This window comes from Pelophylax lessonae (genome assembly GCF_965119305.1).
Source record: "Pelophylax lessonae genome assembly, chromosome: 3".
In the NCBI taxonomy this organism is placed as follows: Eukaryota; Metazoa; Chordata; class Amphibia; order Anura; family Ranidae; genus Pelophylax; species Pelophylax lessonae.
Window position 1 is genome coordinate 494,791,663 of NC_138770.1, and position 25,505 is coordinate 494,817,167.

Consider the following 25,505-nt stretch of genomic DNA (forward strand, 5'->3'; position numbering starts at 1 on the left):
CGCTTTAAATTTATTTAACGGGTACCAGTTTAGAGTTAGAGTGTAGCTCTTTTTTTTTAATTATTGCTCACGCTCTGGCGATCGCGGCGATACCTCACATGTGTGGTTTGAACAGCGATTTCATTTGCGGCTCGACTTCCGTATACTTTTTTTTGTGCGCGAGCTAACAGTGACGGGGGCGGCTAAATTTTTTTTTTTCCCCCCATTTATTTTATTTATTTTTTTAACTTTATTACAGTTTTTAAAAAAAAATAAAATCTGATCACTTTTATTGCTGTCACAAGCAATGTAAACATCCCTTGTGACACCAATATGCAGTGACAGGTACACTTTATGGAGGGATCAAGGGTCTTAAAGACCCCTCCACTACACTTCCCTGTATGCAAAACGCCGAAAACGGCGTTTTTGCATACAGCCGTTTTTCAAATTTGCCGCCTTTTGCAGCACAGTAACCCGGAAGTGACTTCATGGACGCCGCCTCTGGGTTACGTCATCGGAGACCCGATCAAAGCCGTTTCCGGCATTGATCGGGACTCCATCCAGCCGGCGGACGTGTCGGCTGGGTGCTCGGGGCTCCCCAGTGGGACGGGAGCCCCGGTAAAAGCCACGGAAGGCTGCGGGAGGGGGGGGGACGTCCCCTCCCGCCCCCTCGGGTACCGATTGAGCGGCTCCCGAGCCGCATCGGTCGGTACCGACGGAAAGCCAACCATCGGCTCTAAACCACGGTACCGGGATGATGCCTCTAGTTAGAGGCATCATCCCGGTATAACCCCGCAAAGTTTACCGACGTACCCCTACGTCAGTATGCGGTAAGTGGTTAAAAATGGGGGCAAAAACAAAAGTGTTGCGTTTTTATAATTTTCGTCCTGCTCGTGGAACAATATTGAACACTGCTCAGCCATTAACAAATAACCTTTGTATTCTATGAATAAATATGAAGCTCCCTCTGGCTGAATCTGAGATTATGAGGTAATTCGCCTGCCTCTACGCCTCAGCCTCAGTCAGAGGAAGATTTGTATTCATTCATAAAATATAAAGCTCTCTGTGATACAGAACTCCCTTTGAATGGTTGAAAAGTCCGAATCAATTTTGTAATGGGAGTGGGACGGAAGGTCTTGTTCAGCTGCTGGAACTTAAAGACCATAACATACAGGGGTATACAATGTACGGTTAACAGCAAAAACACACACACATTATAAGTTGAACTGGATGGACTGATGTCTTTTCTCAACCTCACTAACTATGTAACACTAACTATGAACACAGCATTGTATACTGTATGCAGCTAAGGCTACGTAGTAAAGTTTATATGGTGCTCCCAGATGCTGAATCTGTTAGCTAAGTAAATAGTTTATTGGGACCAATTTGGACCCAATGAACTATTCAAACTTTAATAAAAGCTGAAAATCAGCTTTAAAATGTGACCTGCTCCACAGTTGCTCAATAAGGTTTTAAAACCCTATGTGCCAAACAAAGGAGCAGCTCTAAAAATACCCTTTGGTGTTTGCTCAGAGAAAGTAAGTTAGTGTATTATTATCAATACAACAGGCTTTAACAGGACTCTGGTCCGACCGCATCTGGAGTATTCTGTCCAGTTCTGGTCGCCAGTCCTCAGGAGGGATGTGTTGGAGCTGGAGAAAGTCCAGAGAAGGGCAACTAAACTGATTAGGGGGTTGGAGGACCTTACCTATGAAGAGCGGCTGCAATCGCTCGATTTATTTTCCCTGGAGAAAAGACGTCTGAGAGGGGACATGATAGCAATTTATAAATATCTTAATGGGGATCTCAGCTTAGAAGAAAAGCTGTTCATTCGAAGGAATTGCATGAGGACTCGAGGACATACAATGCGATTAGAGGAGAAGCGTTTTAACCTCAGGCAACGTGGGGGGTTCTTTACTGTTAGGGCTACAAGATTGTGGAATTGTCTACCACAAGAGGTGGTTTCTGCGGGTAGTATGGTGACTTTCAAAAGACTCTTAGACTTACATCTCAAGGATCAGGAGATTGAGGGCTATGTTAGATGATTACAGTCACACACACCTACACAGGTTGAACTGGATGGACTATTGTCTTTATTCAACCTCGCCTACTATGTAACTATGTAACTATGTAACATTAAAATCATGCTATATAGTCAGATTGAAAAAAGTGCATCTGGCTCAACCAATAAAAAAAAAAAAAAAACAGTAAAGAAAACCCAACCATACAATCCCATATACACAATCCTATACCCACAGTTGATCCAGAGGAAGGCGAAAAAACCCCAGCAAAGCATGATCCAATTTGCTACAGCAGGGGAACAAAAATTCCTTCCTGATCTCCCGAAAGGCAATCGGATATTCCCAGGATCAACTTTACCTATAAATATTAGAACCTATTTATAATATGTACACCTAGGAAAGAATCCAGGCCTTTTTTAAAGCAATCTAGTGAGCTAGCCAGAACCACCTCTGGAGCAAGTCTATTCCCACTTTCACAGCTCTTAGGGTGAAGAAACTTTTCCATATTTGGAGTCCAAAGCCTGTACTTCATGTACATACACTGTGTGTTGTACTCTCCACACAGCAAACTATTTTTTTTACTTTTATAGATTTTTGCTGTCATTTTAAGTGATATTTGTATATTAGTCTCTTCCAGCAAGAATTTTACATGAAAAATAGGAAATAGGAAAATAGCCTTAAAAGATAAAATTATTTTGATCTAGCGCCAGGCAATTCAAGGCTGTATTAAAAAAAAACAATTAAGAGTATAATTGCTGCCAATTAACTGTAAATGGATGCCGCAGCAGAATGAAAAACAGATAAAAAAATCAGTGCAGAAATACTCTAGGTGTATATCCTAAAGTGATATGTGCATCACCAAATATATAATAAAATATAATATTATACACGTGACACCAGTAAATTGCAATCAAATATTCATGCCATATGAATGTGCAAAAATTGCTGACCAAGATCTATGTGCAAATATATGCAAATAATCTAAATAAATGAGCAACAGTTCATATCTGTAACAAATTCATACAAATAAATAAATAAATATAAATCATTAGTGATAATTAAAAATCCCAAGAAAAGTCCAATAAAGTGCAAAAGGGATGCAAGAAAATGTGCAAAAAAGTGCAAATCAATATCTGTTGTGACAATCCTCAATGAAAGGTGTGCACTGTAAAGCACCCTATGTGCTGCTTCCACCAGTCACCCCAAACTGACTCACCAGATGGAGTAGCTGGTAAGATTATAAACCAGCAGTTCAGTTTCAGTATCACGTGTAAATTTTAGAAATCATGCAGATTTAGTTACTTATTTCAACACTGTGCACTTTTTTACAATTAATATTATATATTTGGTGATGCACTTATCACTTTAGAATATACACCTAGAGTATTTTAGCGCTGATTTTTTATGTGTTTTTCAAATAGCCTTAAAAGAATTCTAGAAATTCCCATTTTATTTTAGATATGCTGCCAATGTAAACATTTCAACTCTAAACGCATTTAAACTCTGAAGCAAACACTGCTTTAAAAAGACTATTTGTTGGCGAACTTGCAGTGTGTATAATGTACCTGATATTTGCGTTTCCATGTGCATATTAAATACTTTGAGCCTATGTATCCTGTTTCGCTGATGCAACACAGGCATGCAGTTTTTGTTAAATAAACCCACTGCTGAAAAATGTACACAGTATGTAACCATATGTCAATTTAAAATTTAAGAGCGAGGGCCTGTGTTAACACACTTTGGGCATTTTTTTTTTTTTAGATAAGCTTGAGACATTTCTGGGATCATTCACAGTTCATTGACTGGTGCATTTGCCCTGCAATGGACCTCTTTCTAAGCTGTATCTAGCTTTTGCATACCCATTGCCTTGTATGCAGCGAGAAGCAGTTGTAAAGTAAAGAAAAGCCCATCAAGACAGGCACAAATGCAAATCAGACATTGAGTGTACTGTAGCTCTCATGATTGGCTGGCAACCATTCAGGGGTATTCCCTTTATCGCAGAGATAGAGAAGGTAAAAAAGGGGGAGGGGTATGTCTGTATATTAAGAACAATGTACAGGTAAATATGAGGGATGATATTAATAATGGAGCTATAGACGAGGTAGAATCCCTATGGGTAGAACTTCAAAGGGAAGGCACTATGGGAAAAGTAATATTGGGCGTATGCTATAGACCCCCCCAACCAGAGGGAAGAGGGGGAGGCGGACCTCCTTTCACAGATTGGATTGGCAGCAAGGATGGGAAATGCCATTATAATGGGGGACTTTAATTATCCAGAAATAGACTGGGCAGAAGGAACCGCACATTCATCCAAGGCTCGGCAGTTCCTAAATGTTTTGCAGGACAATTTCATGGGTCAGATGTTGAACGCACCTACAAGAAACAATGCGGTACTAAACCTACTGATTACCAACAATACAGACCTGCTCACGGATATAGAAAAACGGGGCAACTTAGGAAACAGTGACCATAGGTTAATTCGTTTCAGTGTTAATCATAGTAATAGGAAACACAAGGGTAAAGACACTGAATTTCAAAAGAGCCAATTTCCCTAAATTGCGCTCTTTGCTAGAAAATATCAAATGGGATAGAACCCTGGGAACAAAGAACATGGAGGAAAAATGGGAGTGCTTCAAGAGCATACTCAACAAAGGGATTTGCCAGTGCATTCCAAAAGGGAGTACATTTAAAAGAGCAAAAGTAAAACCTTGGTAGCTAAACTCCAACATAAAAATGCATATTAATACTAAAGAAAAGGCCTTCAAAAAATACAAGGCTGAGGGGTCATTGGCAACATTCAAGCATTACAAAGAGTGCATTGAGAAATGTAAAGGGGAAATCAAGGCAGCTAAAATAGACCATGAGAGACATATAGCAGAAGAGAGTAAAAAAACCCCAAGAAATTCTTTAAGTATATAAATAGTAAGAAAGCGAGGCCAGAACACATTGGCCTCATAAAAGATTACGAAGGGAAGCTGGCCACAGAGGACAGAGAGAAGGCGAAAGTATTAAATAATTTCTTCTCTTCAGTCTTCACAAAAGAATCGGGGGCTACACTAACCCAGCTTGTAATGATAAATTAAATAATACACCTCAGGAAGTACCCCCATGGTTAACAGAAGATAGACTTAGAACTAAACTAGAGAAATTAACATAAACAAAATCACCGGAACCGGATTGCTTGCACCCGAGGGGACTTAAGGAACTCAGCCAGGTGATAGCCAGACCATTATTCTTGATCTTTAAGGATAGTCTACAGACGGGTATGGTGCCAGCTGATTGGAAAAAAACCAATGTGGTACCAATATTTAAAAAAGGGCCAGGATATATCCCGGGTAACTTTAGACCTGTCAGTCTAACATCTGTAGTCTGCAAGATTTAGGAGGGGATGTTAAGGGACTATATACACAAGACTTTAGTAATGAAAACGGTATTATTAGTAGTAATCAGCATGGATTCATGAAAAATCGTTCTTGCCAGACCAATCTATTAACCTTCTACAATGAAGTGAGTTGCCATCTAGACAAAGGAAGGCCTGTAGATGTGGTGCATCTGGACTTTGCAAAGGCATTTGACACAGTCCCCCACAAACGCTTACTGTACAAGCTAAAGTACATAGGTATGGACCATAGGGTGAGTACCTGGATAGAGAACTGGCTCCAGGGGAGAGTCCAGAGGGTGCTGATAAATGGAGAGTACTCGGATTGGGTGGGTGTGGAAAGTGGGGTCCCCCAAGGTTCTGTCCTGGGGCCAATCCTGTTTAATTTATTCATAAACGACCTAGAGGAGGGGATATCAAGCACAATCTCAGTATTTGCTGATGATACTAAACTAAGCATGCCAATATCTTCTATGCAGGATGTGGAAACCTTACAAGCGGACCTGAACAAAATAATGGGGTGGGCAACTAAATGGAAGATGAGGTTTAATGTTGAAAAATGTAAAGTAATGCACTTGGGCGTCAGAAACACGAAAGCAAGCTACTCACTAGGGGGGGAACCTCTGGGTGAATCTAAGATGGAAAAGAGCCTGGGGATACTAGTGGACAACAGGCTTGACAGTGGCATGCAATGCCAAGCTGCTGCAAGCAAAGCCATCCAAATACTGGCATGTATAAAAAAGGGGATTCACTCCAGAAATAAAGAGATTATTCTCCCACTCTACAAGACTCTGGTCCGGCCACATCTGGCATATTCCGTCCAGTTCTGGGCACTGGTCTTCAGAAAGGATGTGCTGGAACTGGAGAGAGTCCAGAGAAGAGCAACAAAAATAATTAGGGGAATGGAGGACATCAGCTATGAGGAAAGACTACAAGCATTGAACTTATTCTCTCTGGAGAAGAGACAAATACTGTACTGGTGAGGACCCTAGCATAAGGAACAAACTTTTCAGAGAAAGGGAATACAATAAGACACATGGACACTCACTAAATCTAGAGGAAAATAGGTTTAACCTTAAAATACGTAGGGGGTTCTTTACTGTCAGAGCAGTAATGATGTGTAATTCTCTTCCACAAGCAGTGGTATCAGCAGGGAGCATCGATAGTTTCAAAAAACTATTAGATGGGCATCTTAAAGACCACAATATACAGGAGTATACAATGTACGGTTAACAGCTAACACACACACACACACATCATAGGTTTAACTGGATGGACTGATGTCTTTTTTCAACCTCACAAACTATGTAACTATGTATGTAGATCCACGTATGTATTAGTGTGTTATTGAGAAATGTGTAACTAGAACTGGCATTTGAATTATATTTAATGCTTTATTGTTTTCATTTCAGTGTATCAAAGCAGCATTCTGTTGTCCCAAGCCAGGTTTTTGAGCCTGAAGATGGAAGTTACAAGGATTTTTCAATGAGTAAGAACAATAGATTTACCAGTGCTGGTCAGGCCTCCAAGAACATCATCCAGCCACCATCTTGGGTTCTGCATTTTTATAATGTCCCCTTAACAATGGATGAAAGTATATTTCAAAAGGTAATCTATTATGCTTTTCTTCGTTGTTTGTTATTTGGGCAGTGGAAGGTGCTAGAATCTGGCTAATTCAGGTGGGGGCTGCAAGAAAAATGTTTACAAGGGCAAAGCAGTATGTTTTGATTTTTTTTTCCCCATCTGTGTCAGTTGTATTTTGCACATATTTGCAAATATGCATGCATGCCTTGCGTATCTACAGCGAGGCAAACAAGGATGTTTGCCTTGGGCAGCATTTTTCAGGGGGGTGGCGGAAGGGACACTACAAAGACTGCAGAGAAGCAGTGGCATCGTTACGGGAGTGTGGGGGGTGGGGACCACACCCAGGTCACACCCCCCAGAGGGGTGGAACCAGGAGCGGCCGCAGACTGATCATTTGGTGATGGGAGCAAAGCAGGAGGTGGCAGTGGCTGCAGCCTCCGATCCCGGAAGCAGCTCAATTGGTATAGCAGGTTGGAGTCCCGGGCTATGATCGTACCTTGGCAAGCGCTCATTGGACAGCATGAACTCACTAACCAATGATAAATGTTTATTCTGTGACATCAGAAGAAGAAGCCTTAGATGCGCTTCTCATTGATCAGCATGGTCATTTGGCTGCTCTGACCATTGGACGCTTGCTGTTGCTAGCATGTCCGAAGTTCATTCTGGGGCTGGGTATTGCATGAACTGCTATACCAGCAGCACAAGGCATTTCAGCCTTTATGTGCAGCAGGGTTCAGAATGGTGGGTAGAATATTTGGAGTTAGTTCACCTTTTCATTTTTCCTGAATAGGTGATCTTACCCTTTTAAAGGGGGTGTTCCATTCTTGTATACAGCTTCTTTATGTTTAGTCCCTGTTCACACTGGGGTGACCTGTGAGGCGACCTGGTCGCCTCACAGGTCGCCGTAGGTCGCCTTCCATAGGGAAGCTGCGGACCCGTTCTAATAGGAGCGACACAAGTCGCTCCGACTTAGAAAAAGGGTCCGGAGCTTCTTTGGGGCGACCCGGAGCGACCGTCATAGACTTCAATGTTATGAAGTCCGTGGCGGCCGCTCCGAGGTCGCGGCGCGCTGCTCGCACCGCAACCTCGGAGGTCGCCCCGGGAAGTCGGATCGCCCCAGTGTGAACGGGGCCTCAGTGCTAACAGAATTATAGATTTATTTATTTTTTTAGTTTTATTTAGGTAAACATGATACAATATAAAAAAGGTCCCAAGCACACTTATGAGCTAGCCAGCAAAATCAAACAGACTAAACTGTTTCAACAATTCGTGTTAAAAACAAAAAGGTGTTTTTTTTCTTGCAAGCATTTGCAAATATGGGTAAAGCTATACTGCCATGCCAAGGCTCCAGTACAAAGTGTGAACTCCCATCTATGAATTGACAGATATAATTTTTCAGGGCCGATACCGATTTTCCAGCCACACTTTAGGTTGATAGCCAATATTAGGTGCCGATATTCTGTTACATTCTGTACATTTAAATTTTTTTATTTTTACACTGTACTTTAAAAAAAAAAATGTCTTTGATCACTCATTGCTGTCACAAGGTGACAGTAATATACAGTGACCGGTACTCTATATGGAGGGATCTGGGGTCTATAAGACCCCAAACCCCTCCTCTGCACTTAAACGCATTCAAAACGCCAAGTTTGGCTGTTTTAAATATGGTCTTTTTTTTTTTACATCTGGTGCCTTTTAGGCTCCAGTAACCAGAAGGGATGACATCGCTTCCAGATTACTACATCAGAGACCTGATCAGAGCCGATTCCAGCTTTGTTAGAGTCTTTGGCCAGCCGGCATTGGGACAGGAGACCCGGGTGTGGGGCAGCGGGGGGACATATTCTCCCGCTGCTTGTAATAACAGCGAGCTGCTGATTAGCCGCATCGGTTGTTATTACAAAAAAGACGACCGTCTGCTCTAAAAAACGATACCAGGGTGATGCCTGTTGCTGCAGGCATCACTCCGGTACAACCACTTGAAGCAATATCGGCAAGTTTGTGACCAATACTTCAAAAAAAGTGAATATTGGCCCCACCAATAATCAGTCGATCCCTACTCCCATCCTCAGACATGTTGTTTTATCAATGTGAAAGAACTGGGACAACTGAGCTGCCAGATAGTACAGATTAAAATCCGGCAGGGCCAACCCCCCTAGATTTGTAGGATTTTTGAGTTTGCGCCAGGAGATCTTGTGCCGATTAGCACCCCAAACAAAGGTCTTGAGGAGTGATTCCATCTGCTTAAACAGCCTGAGTGGCAGATATATAGGAGAATGCCATACAACATAGAGAATTTTGGGGAGAAGAATCATTTTAATTAAATTGACCCTACCCATCACTCCCAGAGGTAATTTGGACCATACTTGAATTTTGGCCTTAAGCAGTGGGAACAAGGGTTGAACGTTATCTGGGACATAATCTGCTGAGCTAGCTGTCACCTGAATCCCTAAGTACTTAATGCGGGATACACACTGCAGGGCCGGGTTTGCGGGGGCGATCGCCTGCGGGCTCTCGTCAAGCGGGAGAATTTGTGACTTATCCCAGTTTATCTGAAAACCGGAGAACCGTCCGTACCGTTCAATTAAAGAAAGGGCTGTGAGCAGGGATTCTCGAGAGTCTTCCAAATATAACAAAGTGTCATCAGCATACATGCTGATCTTCTCCTCCAGCGGTCCCTTACGTAGGCCACGAATCCCGGGATGTGCTCTAATGGCCATCGCCAGGGGCTCCGCGGCCAGGGCATACAGCAGGGGGGAGAGGGGGCACCCCTGTCGAGTGCCACAGGATAAAGGGAAGGCGGTCGACTGCCAGCCGTTGGCCAGGACCCTAGCTACCGGGGTGCTATATAGAAGTTTGACCCACTTAATAAAATTAGGGCCAAAGCCGTATCGGTCCAGGCAGGTCCAAAGAAATGGCCACTCTACCGAGTCGAATGCTTTAGCCGTGTCCAAGGAGACCACCACCCTGCCGCCCATTCCGTCGTGTTGTGCCTGGAGATTCATGAATAACCGGCGAAGGTTAAATGAGGCGTTCCTCCCAGGCATGAACCCGGCCTGGTCCGAGTGTATGAGTGAAAGGATCACCTTGTTGAGACGGAGGGATAAAATTTTCGCAAGGATTTTAGTGTCTACTGGGAGCAAAGAGATGGGGCGGTAAGACTCTGGGGCGTGCAAGTCTTTGCCCGGCTTGGGGATGAGCACAATTAGCGCCTCCCGCATAGAAGGGGGCAGGGCTGCATCCTTGAACAGAGATTGAAACAGAGCCAATAATTTAGGAGAAAGGAGTTCCGAATATTGGGAGAAGAATTCAATCGGGAGGCCGTCCAGGCCGGGGGCCTTAGATCTAGGGAACTCGGACACGGCTGCTGCAATCTCCTCCACAGAAATGGGTGCCTCGAGGGTCGCCAACTGGTCGGGTGTCAATGTGGGAAAGGCAATAGAGTCCAGAAAGTCATGCATGTCAGTGCAGTCAGCGGGGGCCCTAGAGGTGTAAAGTGTACTAAAAAATGATCGGAAACACTGTGTCACCGCAGCAGGATCGGTGATCTCATTACCCAGGTCATCCTTCAAAGTTATAACTACCGGGGGCCTATCCTCACAATGAACTAAATATGCGAGGAGTTTCCCCGCCCGCTCTCCATGTGCAAACAGATTCTGCTTCTGGAAAAACATCTTAGATTTCGCCTTCTCATATTCAAGTTGGGAAAGGACTTTAGAGGTCAATTTATACTGGGATTCATGCGTCGGAGTCGGGTCCGCCATAAAGGCCTGTTCAGCTTCAAGCAGATTCGCCGTTGCCCTGGAGATCTCCTCAGCAGCCCGCGCCCTAACAGCTTTAATTTTGGAAATCATAGTGGATCTGGCGAACAGTTTAAATGCCTCCCACACTGCAGCCGGGGAGGCAGTGCCCTCATTATCAGAAAAGAATTGTGTCCAGGTCCCCTCAATGTCGTTCCCATCAGACACCAAGGGGAGCCAGGCGGGATTCAGGCGCCAGGCCGGGGGAGGTCTATTACAGGGCAAGGACAACAGTATCCAATAAGGGCAGTGATCAGACAGAGTCCGTGGGGCGAAGCCTGCCGCCAGTAACCTGGGGAGCAGGGTTCGAGACATCAATATCAGATCAATGCGTGACATAGAATGGTGTGCAGCCGAGAAACAGGAGTACGCACGCTGAGCGGGGTACTTGCTGCGCCAGGAGTCGGTCAAACCAAAGCTCTCCACCAATCGGGAGAACCTGGTCGGGGACGACCCCGGCGGCGCCTGGGAGGCGCCACCGGATCTATCCAGACCCGAGTCCAGCACATTGTTAAAGTCGCCCAGCCAGATCACCGGGGCCCCCGGGCATGGTGCCATGAACGCCAATCCCTCCATTATAACCACAGCAGAGTAAGGGGGGGGCACATAGAAAGCCATCAGAAGCATCAATTCCCCATAGACTGACGTTTTAAGGAAAACATATCTACCCATTGGGTCAACCTGAGATCCTAGGAGCTGGAAATGCACCGATTTGGCCACCAGAAGCGCCACACCCCTGGAGTGCGAGCTGTATGCAGAGTGATGCACCCAGCCAACCCAAGGCCGTTTGAGAGACTGCTGTACGCGGCCCTCCAAATGTGTCTCCACCAGTACTATAATGTCAGCCCGGACACGGCGTAGAACATTAAAGACAGCCGTCCGTTTAATCTTATCGCGCATACCCCTGACATTCCACGTCAACAATTTCAATGCGGCCATGGCAGGGGTAATACGGAGCGTGGAGCGGAGGCTCCCAGGATCTCAGGCAATAAGGCCACAGAACTAACAATTCCACGGTCATACACTAACATTAATAAACGGCAGTAAAAGAGCAGGCAGTTATTACTTGAGGTCAACGTGCATAGAACAGAAACAGTATAGAGATTGTACCAATTATAAACTGTAAACAATGGTAATACCCCAAACCCCCCTCCCTGCCCTGCACCAACCCCAACTTGTGCGGGCATGTTCCCAAACAAGTGCCTCAACCAGAACAGGCCCACATGCGACTGGTAAAAAACAAGATCAGGAGGCCAGGGACCCCCAGGATAGTCAGCAAAAATACAGCAAAATACAACTAGGACAAGCAAGGGGGCCCGGGGGCCCAGGTCCAGCAGAAGTCGCAGGGGGCAACAGGGGAGTTGGGCACAAACACACGCCTGAGCGGGTGTAGGGGGCGAAAACCAACAGGTGTATCGCTGGGTAGCAAAACCTATGGGCAGGTGGAAATCCATAGGAAGAGAACAGAAAAATCAGTTCCATCTGTGGAGCTAGGGCGCTCCGCCGGTCAGACACAGGAGCAGTGGGTCAGGGAAATGAGGGGGGGGGGGAAAGGGGGTACAAAGTCTTGAGTTCCGCAGGATCTACAAAGCCCCCCCCCACCTCAGCAGCAGCATAAGGCACAGGCAATCAGGGAGAAAGTGTCATGAAGTCGCCAGGGCAAGGTGGTCAGGCTCTAGCTTCCAGTCCTTCTAGCCAGGAGATGGCGGCTTCCGGATCCTCAAAGAAGTGGGCTCGGTCCTCACCCTCCACTCTAAGACGGGCCGGGTACAACATAGAGTATTTGATATTCTTGATACGCAGCCTGCGTTTGACCTCCAAAAAGCTCTTGCGGCGCCTCTGGACCTCAGCAGAGAAGTCGGGGAAAATCGCTATTTTGTGATTTCCAAATGGAATGTTCCCCTTAACTCTGGCCAGGCGCAATATGGCATCTCTGTCCCGATAGTTCAGGAATTTAGCGATGAAAGTGCGGGGGGGTGCACCCTGAGGGGGGGGACGCCCTGAGAGGCGATGTGCACGTTCCACAACAAAAGTGGGTGAAAAGGATTCTCTGCCATATGTTTGAGTGAGCAATTGTTCCAAATAAGATGAGGGGTCTGCACCTTCAGAGCCCTCCGGGAGGCCAATGAACCGCAAGTTACAGCGGCGCAGCCTATTCTCCATGTCATCTTGTTTTTGAAGGATAAGGTGTACTTGTTGCTGCAGCCTGTCTGAGGAGCTTTGCAATGGGGGGAGGGAGTCCTCCACCTCGCTGATTCTGTGTTCAGCCTCACCAACTCTGTCCCTCAGCTTCTGCATATCCTGACGCATCAGTGATATATCTACCTTCACCTCCTCGATTTTAGTCGTCAGCATGGTCTGGCAGGTGGCAATCGCTTCCAATACCTTGGATGTAGCAGGGCTCTCCGGCTCCTCCACCACGAGCGACGGGCCGGCGCCATCTTGGATCGGGGCCTCCTTCTCCAGCCTCCGGAATGCAGCCAGTTTTGCCGCAGCTTCCGAGCCTTTCTTCGGCGGAGACATGCGGAGGTCAGTGCCGCGGGTGTGCGGGAGGTGAAGGGAGGATTATCGTGCCCGGAGGGCTGCAGGATTAGCGGTAAAGGAGATCGGTCCGGCGGAGCTCCTCTCACACACGTCCTCTCACATGCTGCGCCAGGCCACGCCCCCTCAGACATGTTGTATATAACACTGAATAAACTAAGAACAGGTATACCTTTTAAAGGTGCAGGGACACACCAGATGCCCAGATTCAGTAAATGGCAGCTAAAGACATCAAGAAAAGTAAGAATTGCAACCACTCTCTATATGTAATAATTTCCAGTCTGAAACTAGCGCTTCTTGTTCCAAATATTTGTTGAGCTAATCTTAACTGCTTTGCCCAAAAAAGTCTGGTACAAAGGTGAATCAATGTAGTTTAAATTGCACAGGCAGCTGAATGAGTCGAAGAATGACTCCTCCCGTCTGATTGTATAGGGCTGTGTAAATGTAAATTCTAGGAAAATGACAGTCACATAGGAATCGGCTACTACTGCTCTGTCTCTTTATAAAAAACAGAATATAATACCAATGTGATGGGTTCCCCTATATTAAAGCTGACATGTAATCTGTCTATTTTTGTCTTCCTCGATTTCTCCTTTGCCCACCCCCCCCATCACCATGCTAATGAAACTTTTAAATCAAACCTTTGGTTTTCACTTTTTAACTTGTTTAAGAACGAGTGGTGTCATCGTTGGGTCTCTGTGCTTCTCTTTGCAATGCAAACAGATCATGGCTGATGAGAGGGGCTCAGAGTTCAGTGAAACCTGAGTGGAGAGAATGGACACACCCACCTTTACACTGAACCATAGGACAATATACATAGCTAAGGCTGTCAGCTGCTATGTGCAGGGGGGGGGGGGGGGGGGGGCGGGCGTCAATACAGTGTATTGCCCCCTTTAACATCAATGACAGCTTGAAGTCTTTTCTGGTATTTGTGGATGAGGCTCTTTATCGTCTCAGATGGTAAAGCTGTCCATTCTTCCTGGCAAAAAGCCTCCAGTTCCTGTAAATTCTTGGACCGTCTTGCATGAACTGCACGTTTGAGACCTCCCCAGAGTGGCTCAATGATATTGAGGTCAGGAGACTGAGATGGCCACGCCAGAACCTTCACTTTATTCTGCTGTAGCCATTGACAGGTTGACTTGGCCTTGTGTTTATGATCATTGTTCTGTCTCAGCATCGATTGTACCTGTGACCTTCTTGTAGACCCAGTCTCTAAGTGTGTGCAGCAGGTTGAATGATGGCTTTAACAGATAGTTTACTCAATGAATAAAGACTCCAGAGGTGTTCTCCAATGCTTCTTTATGCTTCAAGTTAGCAAAGACATAAACATAGAGGCTTTTCCATAGGTAAATTTACAATGAAGTTACACAACTTCCTCACTCTGCAGTCTCCTCATAACAACTAAACAGCAGGTGGTGCTGTGGAGCAGAGCGCGGGATCAGAGGCTGTCAGGGCGTGCAGGAGAGAGGAGAGTGTGTGCGTGACCGCGTGTGAATACCCCCCCCCCCCCGAGAGCAGCGGCGGGGAGCGGCGCTCGAACCCCGACCCCCCCCCCCCCCAGAAGCGAGCGGCGAGCGGGTCGGTAACCCCCCCCCCTCTCTTGTTGCGGGTGGCGAGCCGAACAGTAAACCCCCCCCCCTTTTTGCGGCGGGCGGCGAGTGGTGCGGACCCCCCCCCCCCCCCCCCAGACAGAGAGGGAGCAGAGGAGACTAGCGAGCAAAGGCTGACCGGGAAGTGACAGAGGGAGGCGGGTGCAGAGCGGAGACTGACCGTCTGAGGGAAAAAAAAAAAAAAAAAAGAAAAACAGCCAGGAACTGCTAGAGTCAGACTTAAAGGGACATACACTAGGTAAGTAAGACTGGTGACTGAGATTGTACACTGACTGAGGGTGTAGTGTAGTACCTGAGTATCTGTGAGTACCTGAGTATCTGTGAGTATCTGTGAGTACGTGAGTACCTGTGAGTACCTGAGTATCTGTGAGTACGTGTAAGTACCTCTGAGTACCTCTGAGTATCTGTGAGTATCTGTGAGTACCTGTGAGTACCTGTGAGTACCTGAGTATCTGTGAGTACCTGTGAGTATCTGTGAGTACCTGAGTATCTGTGAGTATCTGTGAGTACCTGTGAGTACCTGTGAGTACCTGAGTATCTGTGAGTATCTGTGAGTATCTGTGAGTACCTGAGTACCTGTGAGCACCTGTGAGTACCTGTGAGTACCTGTAAGTACCTGTGAGTACCTGTGAGTACCTGAGTATCTGTGAGTACCTGAGTATCTGTGAGTACCTGTGAGTATCTGTGAGTACCTGTGAGTATCTGTGAGCACCTGTGAGTACCTGTGAGTACCTGAGTATCTGTGAGTACCTGTAAGTACCTGTGAGTACCTGAGTATCTGTGAGTACCTGTAAGTACCTGTGAGTACCTGAGTATCTGTGAGTACCTGTGAGTATCTGTGAGTACCTGTGAGTATCTGTGAGTACCTGAGTATCTGTGAGTACCTGTTGCTACCTGAGTGACTGGGAGTACCTATCACTACCTGAGTGTTTTGCGTCTGACCGGGCTGTGCGACTGAGCGTTGTGCGTCTGACCGGGAGGTGCGACTGAGCGTTGTGCGTCTGACCGGGAGGTGCGACTGAGCGTTGTGCGTCTGACCGGGCGGTGCGACTCAGTGTTGTGCGTCTGACTGCGCTGTGCGACTCAGTGTTGTGCGTCTGACCGGGCTGTGCGACTCAGTGTTGTGCGTCTGACCGGGCTGTGCGACCTAGCGTTTTGCGTCTGACCGGGCTGTGCGACTGAGCGTTGTGCGTCTGACCGGGCTGTGCGACTGAGCGTTGTGTGTCTGACCGGGCTGTGCGACTGAGCGTTGTGCGTCTGACCGGGCTGTGCGACTGAGCGTTTTGCGTCTGACCGGGCTGTGCGACTCAGTGTTGTGCGTCTGACTGGGCTGTGCGACTCAGTGTTGTGCGTCTGACCGGGCTGTGCGACTCAGTGTTGTGCGTCTGACCGGGCTGTGCGACTCAGTGTTGTGCGTCTGACCGGGCTGTGCGACTCAGTGTTGTGCGTCTGACCGGGCTGTGCGACTCAGTGTTGTGAGTCTGACCGGGCTGTGCGACTCAGTGTTGTGCGTCTGACCGGGCTGTGCGACTCAGTGTTGTGAGTCTGACCGGGCTGTGCGACTGAGTGTTGTGCGTCTGACCGGGCTGTGCGACTCGGTGTTGTGCGTCTGACCGGGCTGTGCGACTCGGTGTTGTGCGTCTGACCGGGCTGTGCGACTCGGTGTTGTGCGTCTGACCGGGCTGTGCGACTCGGTGTTGTGCGTCTGACCGGGCTGTGCGACTCGGTGTTGTGCGTCTGACCGGGCTGTGCGACTGAGTGTTGTGCGTCTGACCGGGCTGTGCGACTTAGTGTTGTGCGTCTGACCGGGCTGTGCGACTCGGTGTTGTGCGTCTGACCGGGCTGTGCGACTCGGTGTTGTGCGTCTGACCGGGCTGTGCGACTCGGTGTTGTGCGTCTGACCGGGCTGTGCGACTCTGTATTGTGCGTCTGACCGGGCTGTGCGACTCTGTGTTGTGTGTCTGACCGGGCTGTGCGACTCAGTGTGGTGCGTCTGACCGGGCTGTGCGACTCAGTGTTGTGCGTCTGACCGGGCTGTGCGACTGAATGTTGTGCGTCTGACCGCGCTGTGCGACTTAGTGTTGTGCGTCTGACCGGGCTGTGCGACTTAGTGTTGTGCGTCTGACCGGGCTGTGCGACTTAGTGTTGTGCGTCTGACCGGGCTGTGAGATTGTGAGTGTTGGGTGACTGACCGGTGTCAAGTGAGTGGAGCGGAATACCAGAGGGTGAGAAGGTAGCGTTAGGAAGCCAGGAAATAGCCACATAGGATAGACTTAAATCGCTGAATCCCCATTAGATTAGATAGTAGGTACAATGCCCGGCGGGTGTGGGGATGCGACTCGGTGTACATCTTGTGATATGTATGCGTTCCTCGGTCATGCGATAGAGGGCGAATACAAATGCGCAAAATGTGAGCACGTTGCTTCCCTGGAAGCTCAGGTCCTGAATCTAGGGAAGCAGCTGGCAACACTGAGACGAATGTCCATACCGGAGGAGAGCCAGGATTGTACCAATCAGGTGCAGACAGGGGCCTGCACAGAGGTGGGCGGAGTATCGGAGGTGCAGGCATCAGAGCAGAGCAGAGGGGTGACAGTTAGGAGGGGTAGAAGGGGACAAGGCAAGGAGGCTGATCCTGGGCTGGAGCACCCCAATAGATACGCCCCGTTGTGTGATGTTGGGGAAACCAGTCAGGGACCAGCATTGCTGGAGCAGAGCGACGCCCCTAGCTGCCAGGGGACGAACTCCTCCAGTGAGGCCGGGAGAAAGGGAAAGGAAAGACAGATGCTGGTGGTAGGGGACTCAATTATTAGAAGGGCAGACAGTGTAATCTGTGACATAGACCGTGTGCGCCGAACAGTCTGTTGTTTGCCGGGCGCTCGGGTTCGGCACATCGCGGATCGGGTGAACAGATTATTGGGTGGGGCTGGGGAAGACCCAGCTGTCATGGTACACGTGGGTACCAATGACATAGGCAGAGGAAGACGGAGAGTCCTAAACGATTTCAGGGACTTAGGCGCTAAGTTGAGGACTAGGACCTCCAAGGTAGTATTTTCCGAAATACTACCGGTACCTCGAGCCACACCAGAGAGGCAGCGGGAGATTAGGGAAGTTAACGAGTGGCTGAGGAGCTGGTGTAGTAAGGAGGGTTTCGGGTTCCTGGAGAACTGGGCCGACTTCTCAGTCGGTCACCGGCTCTTTGGTAGGGACGGATTGCACCTAAATGGGGTGGGTGCAGCCGTACTGGGTGAGAGGATGGCCAAAAAGTTAGAGGGGCTTTTAAACTAGGGAATGGGGGGGAGGGTACAGATGTAGAATTAGCCAGTGGAAAGCAAGTTTCAGAGGGCAGAAATGGGGGCATTAGCGGTAGGGTGTTCGGAGCCCCTATACCCAGGGTGGGTACGGGGAAAAATCAAGAGAGCAGCCTAAAAACATCAAAATTACGAGGCTTATATACCAATGCCAGAAGCCTGGCCAACAAGATGGGAGAGCTGGAGCTGCTGATGTTTGAGGAGGACTTAGATTTTGTGGGGATAACTGAGACTTGGTTTGACAGCTCTCATGACTGGATGGCGTCCATTCAGGGGTATTCCCTTTATCGCAGAGATAGAGAGGGTAAAAAAGGGGGAGGGGTATGTTTGTATATTAAGAACAGTATACAGGTAAATATGAGGGATGATATTAATAATGGAGCTATGGACGAGGCAGAATCCCTATGGGTAGAGCTTCAAAGGAAAGGCACGGTGGGGAAGGTAATATTGGGCGTATGCTATAGGCCCCCAAACCAGAGGGAGGAGGGTGAGGTGGACCTCATGTTACAGATAGGATTGGCAGCAAGGATGGGAAATGTCATTATAATGGGGGACTTTAATTATCCTGATATAGACTGGGCAGAAGGAACCGCGCATTCAGCCAAGGCTCGGCAGTTCCTAAATGTTTTGCAGGACAATTTCATGGGTCAGATGGTGAATGCACCGACAAGAAACAATGCGGTACTTGACCTACTGATTACCAACAATACAGACCTGCTCACGGATATAGAAATACGGGACAACTTAGGGAACAGTGACCATAGGTCAATTGGTTTCAGTATTAATTACAGTAATAGGAAACACAAGGGTAATATAAGGACACTGAATTTCAAAAGAGCCAATTTCCCTAAACTGCGCTCGCTGCTAGAAAATATCAATTGGGATAGAACCCTGGGAACAAAGAACACGGAGGAAAAATGGGAGTGCTTCAAGAGCATACTTAACAAGGGGGTGGACCAGTGCATTCCACAGGGAAATAAATTTAAAAGAGCAAAACTAAACCCTGGGTGGCTAAACTCCAACATAAAAATGTATATTAGAGCTAAAGAAAAGGCCTTCAAAAAATACAAGACTGAGGGGTCATTGGCAGCATTTAAGCATTACAAAGAGTGTAATAAGAAATGTAAAGATGAAATCAGGGCGGCTAAAATAGAACACGAGAGACATATAGCGGAGGAGAGTAAAAAGAACCCCAAGAAATTCTTTAAGTATATAAACAGTAAGAAAGCGAGGCCAGAACACATTGGCCCCATAAAAGATGATAAAGGAAAAATGGCCACTGAGGACAGAGAAAAGGCGGAAGTGTTAAATAATTTCTTTTCTTCAGTCTTCACAAAGGAATCGGGGGGCTACACGAACCCCGCTTGTAAGGCCGAACTAAATAATACACCTCAGGAAGTGCCGCCATGGCTAACAGAGGATAGACTTAGAGCTAAACTAGAGAAACTTAACATAAATAAATCCCCGGGACCGGATGGCTTGCACCCAAGGGTTCTAAATGAGCTCAGTCAGGTGATTGCCAGACCATTATTCTTGATCTTTAAGGATAGTTTACAGACGGGTATGGTGCCAGCTGATTGGAAAAAAGCCAACGTGGTACCAATATTTAAAAAGGGGCCGAGATATATCCCGGGTAACTATAGGCCGGTCAGCCTAACATCTGTAGTCTGCAAAATTTTGGAGGGGATGATAAGGGACCACATACAAGACTTTAGTAATGAAAACGGTATTATAAGTAGTAATCAGCATGGATTCATGAAAAATCGTTCATGCCAAACCAATCTATTAACCTTCTACGATGAAGTGAGCTGCCACTTAGATAAAGGTAAGCCTGTGGATGTGGTGTATCTGGACTTTGCAAAGGCCTTTGACACCGTTCCCCACAAACGCTTACTGTACAAACTAAGGAAGGTAGGTATGGACCATAAGGTGAGTACCTGGATAGAGAACTGGCTCCAGGGGAGAGTACAGAGGGTGGTGATTAATGGGGAGTACTCGGATTGGGCGGGTGTGGAAAGTGGGGTCCCCCAGGGTTCTGTCCTGGGACCAATCCTGTTTAATTTATTCATAAATGATCTAGAGGAGGGGATATCTAGTACAATCTCAGTATTTGCAGATGATACTAAATTAGGCATGCCAATATCTTCTATGCAGGATGTGGAAATCTTGCAAGCAGACCTGAACAAAATAACGGGGTGGGCAACTACATGGCAGATGAGATTTAATGTAGAAAAATGTAAAGTAATGCACTTGGGGGCCAGAAACCAGAAAGCAAGCTACTCACTAGGGGGGGAACCTCTGGGTGAGTCTAGGATGGAAAGGGACCTGGGGGTACTGGTAGACAACAGGCTTGGAAGTGGCATGCAATGCCAAGCCGCTGCAAGCAAAGCCAACAGAATACTGGGTTGTATAAAAAAGGGGATTCACTCCAGAAATAAAGAGATTATTCTTCCACTCTACAAGACTCTGGTCCGGCCACATCTGGAGTATGCTGTCCAGTTCTGGGCACCGGTCCTCAGGAAGGATGTGCTGGAACTGGAGAAAGTCCAGAGAAGGGCAACAAAAATAATTAGGGGAATGGAGGACATCGGCTATGAGGAAAGACTACATGCACTGAACTTGTTCTCTCTGGAGAAGAGACGCTTGAGGGGGGATATGATATCAATGTACAAATACTGTACTGGCGACCCTAGCATAAGGAACAAACTATTTAGAGTAAGGGAATACAATAAGACACGTGGCCACTCACTAAAACTAGAGGAAAGGCGGTTTAACCTTAAAGTGCGTAAGGGGTTCTTCACTGTAAGAGCGGTAAGGATGTGGAATTCTCTTCCGCAAGCAGTCGTATCAGCGGGGAGCATTGATAGTTTCAAAAAACTATTGGATGGACACCTTAAAGACCACAACATACAGGGGTATACAATGTACGGTTAAAAGCAAACACACACACATAGGTTGAACTGGATGGACTTGTGTCTTTTTTCAGCCTCACTAACTATGTAACTATGTAACTATGTAAACAAAATGGCAGTTACAGCAGGAAAATGGAGGATGGGAGAAACCATCTAGCCAGAAACAGCAGGGGTGCAAGGAAGATACCAATAACATAGCATAACATAACATGTAATAACAACTGCTAGACAGTTAAAGCTGCGTGGCAGCACACTCCCCGCCTGGTATCGTGAGATACCACTACACAATTATTTTCCATAAACATACAATTAACATTGCATACAGTAGAATGCTATGTAGCCCTCTTCTCTAAGCTAACTATGCTAGAGGTCTAAGTGACTCCTACACATAACACTGAATCAGAATTTTTGGAAGCAGGCATAATTAGGACTGTCTCAGTGACTGGTCTCAGGAAGGTTTTTGGGCTCCCGTCCTTTACAATCCTGACTTCCACACTTCGGAACTTTCCATCATCACTAGCAATGGCCTTTGAAATAACTCCAACTGGCCACTGGATCCGATTGGTTTGCTTTTCTTTTAGAAGAACCAGGTCCCCTTCCTTTAAGTTAGGCTTCTGGGTTTGCCACTTTTTACGTCCTTGAAGAAGTGTGAGGTATTCCCTCCTCCATCTGTCCCAGAAACAATCTGCAAGGTATTGAGCGTATCTCCATTGACGTTTATATATGTCCTTTTCATCAAAGATGCTCTTTGGCGCTGGGATCTGTCCAATTTTCCGGCTCAATAATGCAGCTGGAGTTAAAACAGTCGGACATTCTGGGTCTGTGGATACAGCTGTCAGCGGTCTTGAGTTGATTATTGCTGCGACCTCAGCAAGGAATGTAGTAAGTACTTCATGGGTAAGACGTGAAGAACTCACATCAAGCAACATAGAATCCAGTATGCGCCTTGCTATCCCAATCATACGTTCCCATGCTCCGCCCATGTGTGAAGCGTGTGGTGGGTTGAATTTCCACTGGTTTGCAGTGGTGGAGAAGGTGGCCCTTGGAGGTGGCTCTGTCTGAGAAGCTCGCTCCCGCAGGGGTTTGTTAGTGCTCTGGGACGCTCTCTTGCTATAATTGAACTGGTTGGTCAGTTTTCTCTCCTTCTTGTTCCTGGATGGTATTTCCTCACCTTCTGTCCATTCTTCACTAGCCTGAGCGTCAGACTTCCCATCTGTATCTTTGTCTCCCGGCTCTGTGGAGTCGTTGGTCTGAGTCTCTTCAATGACTCCCAACTTCGCCATCTGTCGCCGCGCTTTATCAGAGTCTTCGTTTAACATGTTTCCATCCAGGGAGAAGTGTACGGCCAGCTGGTCCACGATGCTAATGGGTTTGTAGGCCAGTTCCTTAAAACTGTACCTCACAATGTTCTGGGGGGCATGAGGGTTGTTTGCAGTCAGGATACGAGTGAATTCCTCCTTAAGTTCAGCCTCGCTGAGTTCCAGCTGGTCCGGAGGCTTAACCAGAGTCTTGGCCTGCATCCATTCATCAGCTCCATCCCCCATAACTGTGGAGTCATCTTCATCCTCCAAATTTCTTCTTGAGCAGATGTTGGAACTCAATGCTACAACTTCAGGCCGGATTTCCGGATCAGTATCTGGATCCTCCAGGTAGAAATCGATATCTTCTTCTGAGTTTGTAGAAGACTGGTCCATTAAAAACTTGGGTTCTGAAAACCAAATGGTTTGTGTGAGGACAACTGCTGGCACTAAAATCTTCTGCATGAATGCTAGAAAGTGCTCTCGCTTCTCAGGTTTGTTACGGAGAGTTTTCTTCAGTGCAGCAAATCTGGTTAAAGCTTGTTCTCGATTGTTAGGGAGAGTAAGCCTTGGTACTCGGAAGGGTACTGGAGCTACCCAATTGTTGGAATTGTCCTTGAAGAACTCTTCATCCGTAATCTTAATGAGCTCCTTGTCTTCGACTGAAGGAGCAATCTTGTGGTCATCACAAGTAGTCTGGTACACTGAATCACCAAAGTCCTTTTGAGAAGTGAGCTTGCAGTTAATGCTTTGGAGTGCTTGATATGGAACTTCGTTCTTAAAATCAAGTCTTTCCTTCACATAATAGTGCGATGGACATTTCATCAATTGACAGGTAACAGTTTTGTAGGAAGCTACATCCAAGAGCTTGTGAGATTGGTCTAAGCAGACTTCTCCTATTATCACCCATCCAAGATCGAGTTTCTGGGCCTGAGGAGCATCATCTGGACCGTTACATAACTCTCTTATTTTATGAACTCTAGGAATGTCTCTCCCTAGTAGAATCAAAATCTTAACATCCTTGTTAAGTGGTGGAATGTAGTTAGCAATGTGGCTCAAATGAGGGTGATGACGTGCAACCTCTGGTGTGGGGATTTCTTCTCTGTTGTTCGATAGCTGACCACATTCGATTAGAGTTGGAAGAGGAAACTCTGTGTCCTCAAATTCTGATGCAACTACGAAGCCATGGGCTCTTCTTCCAGAAGTATTGACCTTTCCTGCACATGTCTGCAAGGTATAAGACCAGGTCTCTCCTTGAATGTTGAATAGGTCAAAGAATTCTGTACTGGCCAATGAGCAATTGCTCTGATCATCGAGTATGGCATACATTTTTATGGATTTTTGTGGACATCCTTCAGGAAAAACTCTTACAAGACATATCTTGCTACAAGACTTGCTATGAAGCCCTTCTCCACATACCTCTGTACATCTTGTGGTTACGGGGTCGGCATATTGCTCAGTTCTCTCCCCGCCATCATCTGATGTAGTCTTGGGGTTGCTGCCGGGTGAAGGTTTCCTTTTGAACAGGTCTGAATGAAGAGCGTCCACATGTTTGGCACTGTTGCAGAGAGAACATCTGATGGCGATCTTACAGTCTCTAGCTAAATGATCGGAGGATGCACAACACTTAAAACAGATATTATGCTCTTTGAGAAATGACTTGCGTTCTTCAATAGGCTTGTCCTTAAATGCACGACATTTGGAGAGAGAGTGTGGCGCATTATGAATAGGACACTGTTGATTAAGATTGCTAGCTTTAATGTCTGTAGCTAAGACGTTGGATGCTATTGCAGTCTTCCTCATGGCAATAGGATGCCTTAAATCCTTGAATTTACTGTTGGTGGCAATACCCCTTGAAGTACTTAAAGGAATGGTGGTAGTATCTGGATAGAAGAAGCTTGGGTCATTCTTGGATCTTGCAACCTTCCGCACGAACTCTGAAAAATAAGAAAAGGGAGGGAAGGAAACACGATGCTCATACTTATACTTTGATCCTACACTAGTCCACTTTCCCTGAAGATAACTAGGCAACTTTGCTACAATAGGATTTACGCCCTGAGCAGTGTCTAAATAGCTAAGACCTGGTAAACTAGGATCTAACTTAGCAATTTCAAGTTCTTGAAGGAGGTCACCTAACTCTCTAAGCTTATGATTGTCCTTAACAGAGATTTTAGGAAAGTCGTTTAGTCTCTGGAATAAGGCAGATTCAATGACTTCGGGGCTCCCATAGTCTTGTTCTAGACGTTCCCAGGCAGCATCAAGGCCTGCTTTAAAGTTATAAATGTAGACAGATTTAAGTCTCTTTACTTGTTCTGCAGATTGACGCCCCAACCACTTTATTAGTAAGTCAAGTTCTGCTTGAGGATCAATGTCCAAGTTCTTGGTTACCGCCTTAAATGTAGATCTCCAACTCCTGTAGTTCTCTGGGCGGTCATCAAATCTAGACAGTCCAGTTGTAATCAACTCTCGTCGAATCATATACTTTCTGAACTCTGCAATGTCAGTGCTTTCAGTTTTTATAGCCACAGGGTCTACTGATGGTGCGCCGTCTTGGACCATGGTTGGTATCTGATGTTGGCTGGTAGGTAGAGAGAAAGGTGTTGCAGATGGGTTTAATTTAGGTAAGGGTCTGTCGACTGAAGGTCTCTGAGCATTTGAAGTCAAAGAGAGCTGTATCAAAGGGGGTATAGAGTTCATTCTGTAGTCTTCTGCTGTGCCCTTGTAATCTCTATGCACATAGGGTTGTGGTGGCACATGAGCTGCGTAGGTTGATTCACTTGATTTTGTGACGTGCGGTAGTTGTGGAGGGTCTCTGTTAGTAGGTGTGTCTAGTTGACCAGCTTGCTTTGGCGACACATTGCCTTCTGATCCACTTGCTGGATGATTATGAGAAGAATATCCAACTGTAGGTGGGACTGTATTGTCGTGGTTCTGAGTTAGGACAAACTGTAGGGTCCTTTCAACAGGGTCTTGACAAGCAGGCAAGCTGGTACAAGCTGCTCCTTCTTCTTCCAATAGGGCTTGTTCCAAGACAGATAACTCTGCTAAAGCTACTTCCTTTTCTCTGTTCTTCTGA

At 46.6% G+C, this 25,505-nt stretch overlaps 1 protein-coding gene across 1 annotated transcript in view; it reads left to right on the forward strand.

The window, feature by feature from the left end:
• Window positions 1-25,505, forward strand: part of HNRNPLL (heterogeneous nuclear ribonucleoprotein L like) — a 174,980-nt gene that overhangs the window by 124,085 nt on the left and 25,390 nt on the right. Inside the window, exon 10 of the mRNA XM_082249368.1 lies at window positions 6,792-6,987. Coding sequence (XP_082105494.1) covers window positions 6,792-6,987 — 196 coding nt within the window. The remainder of the gene's footprint in view (window positions 1-6,791; window positions 6,988-25,505) is intronic.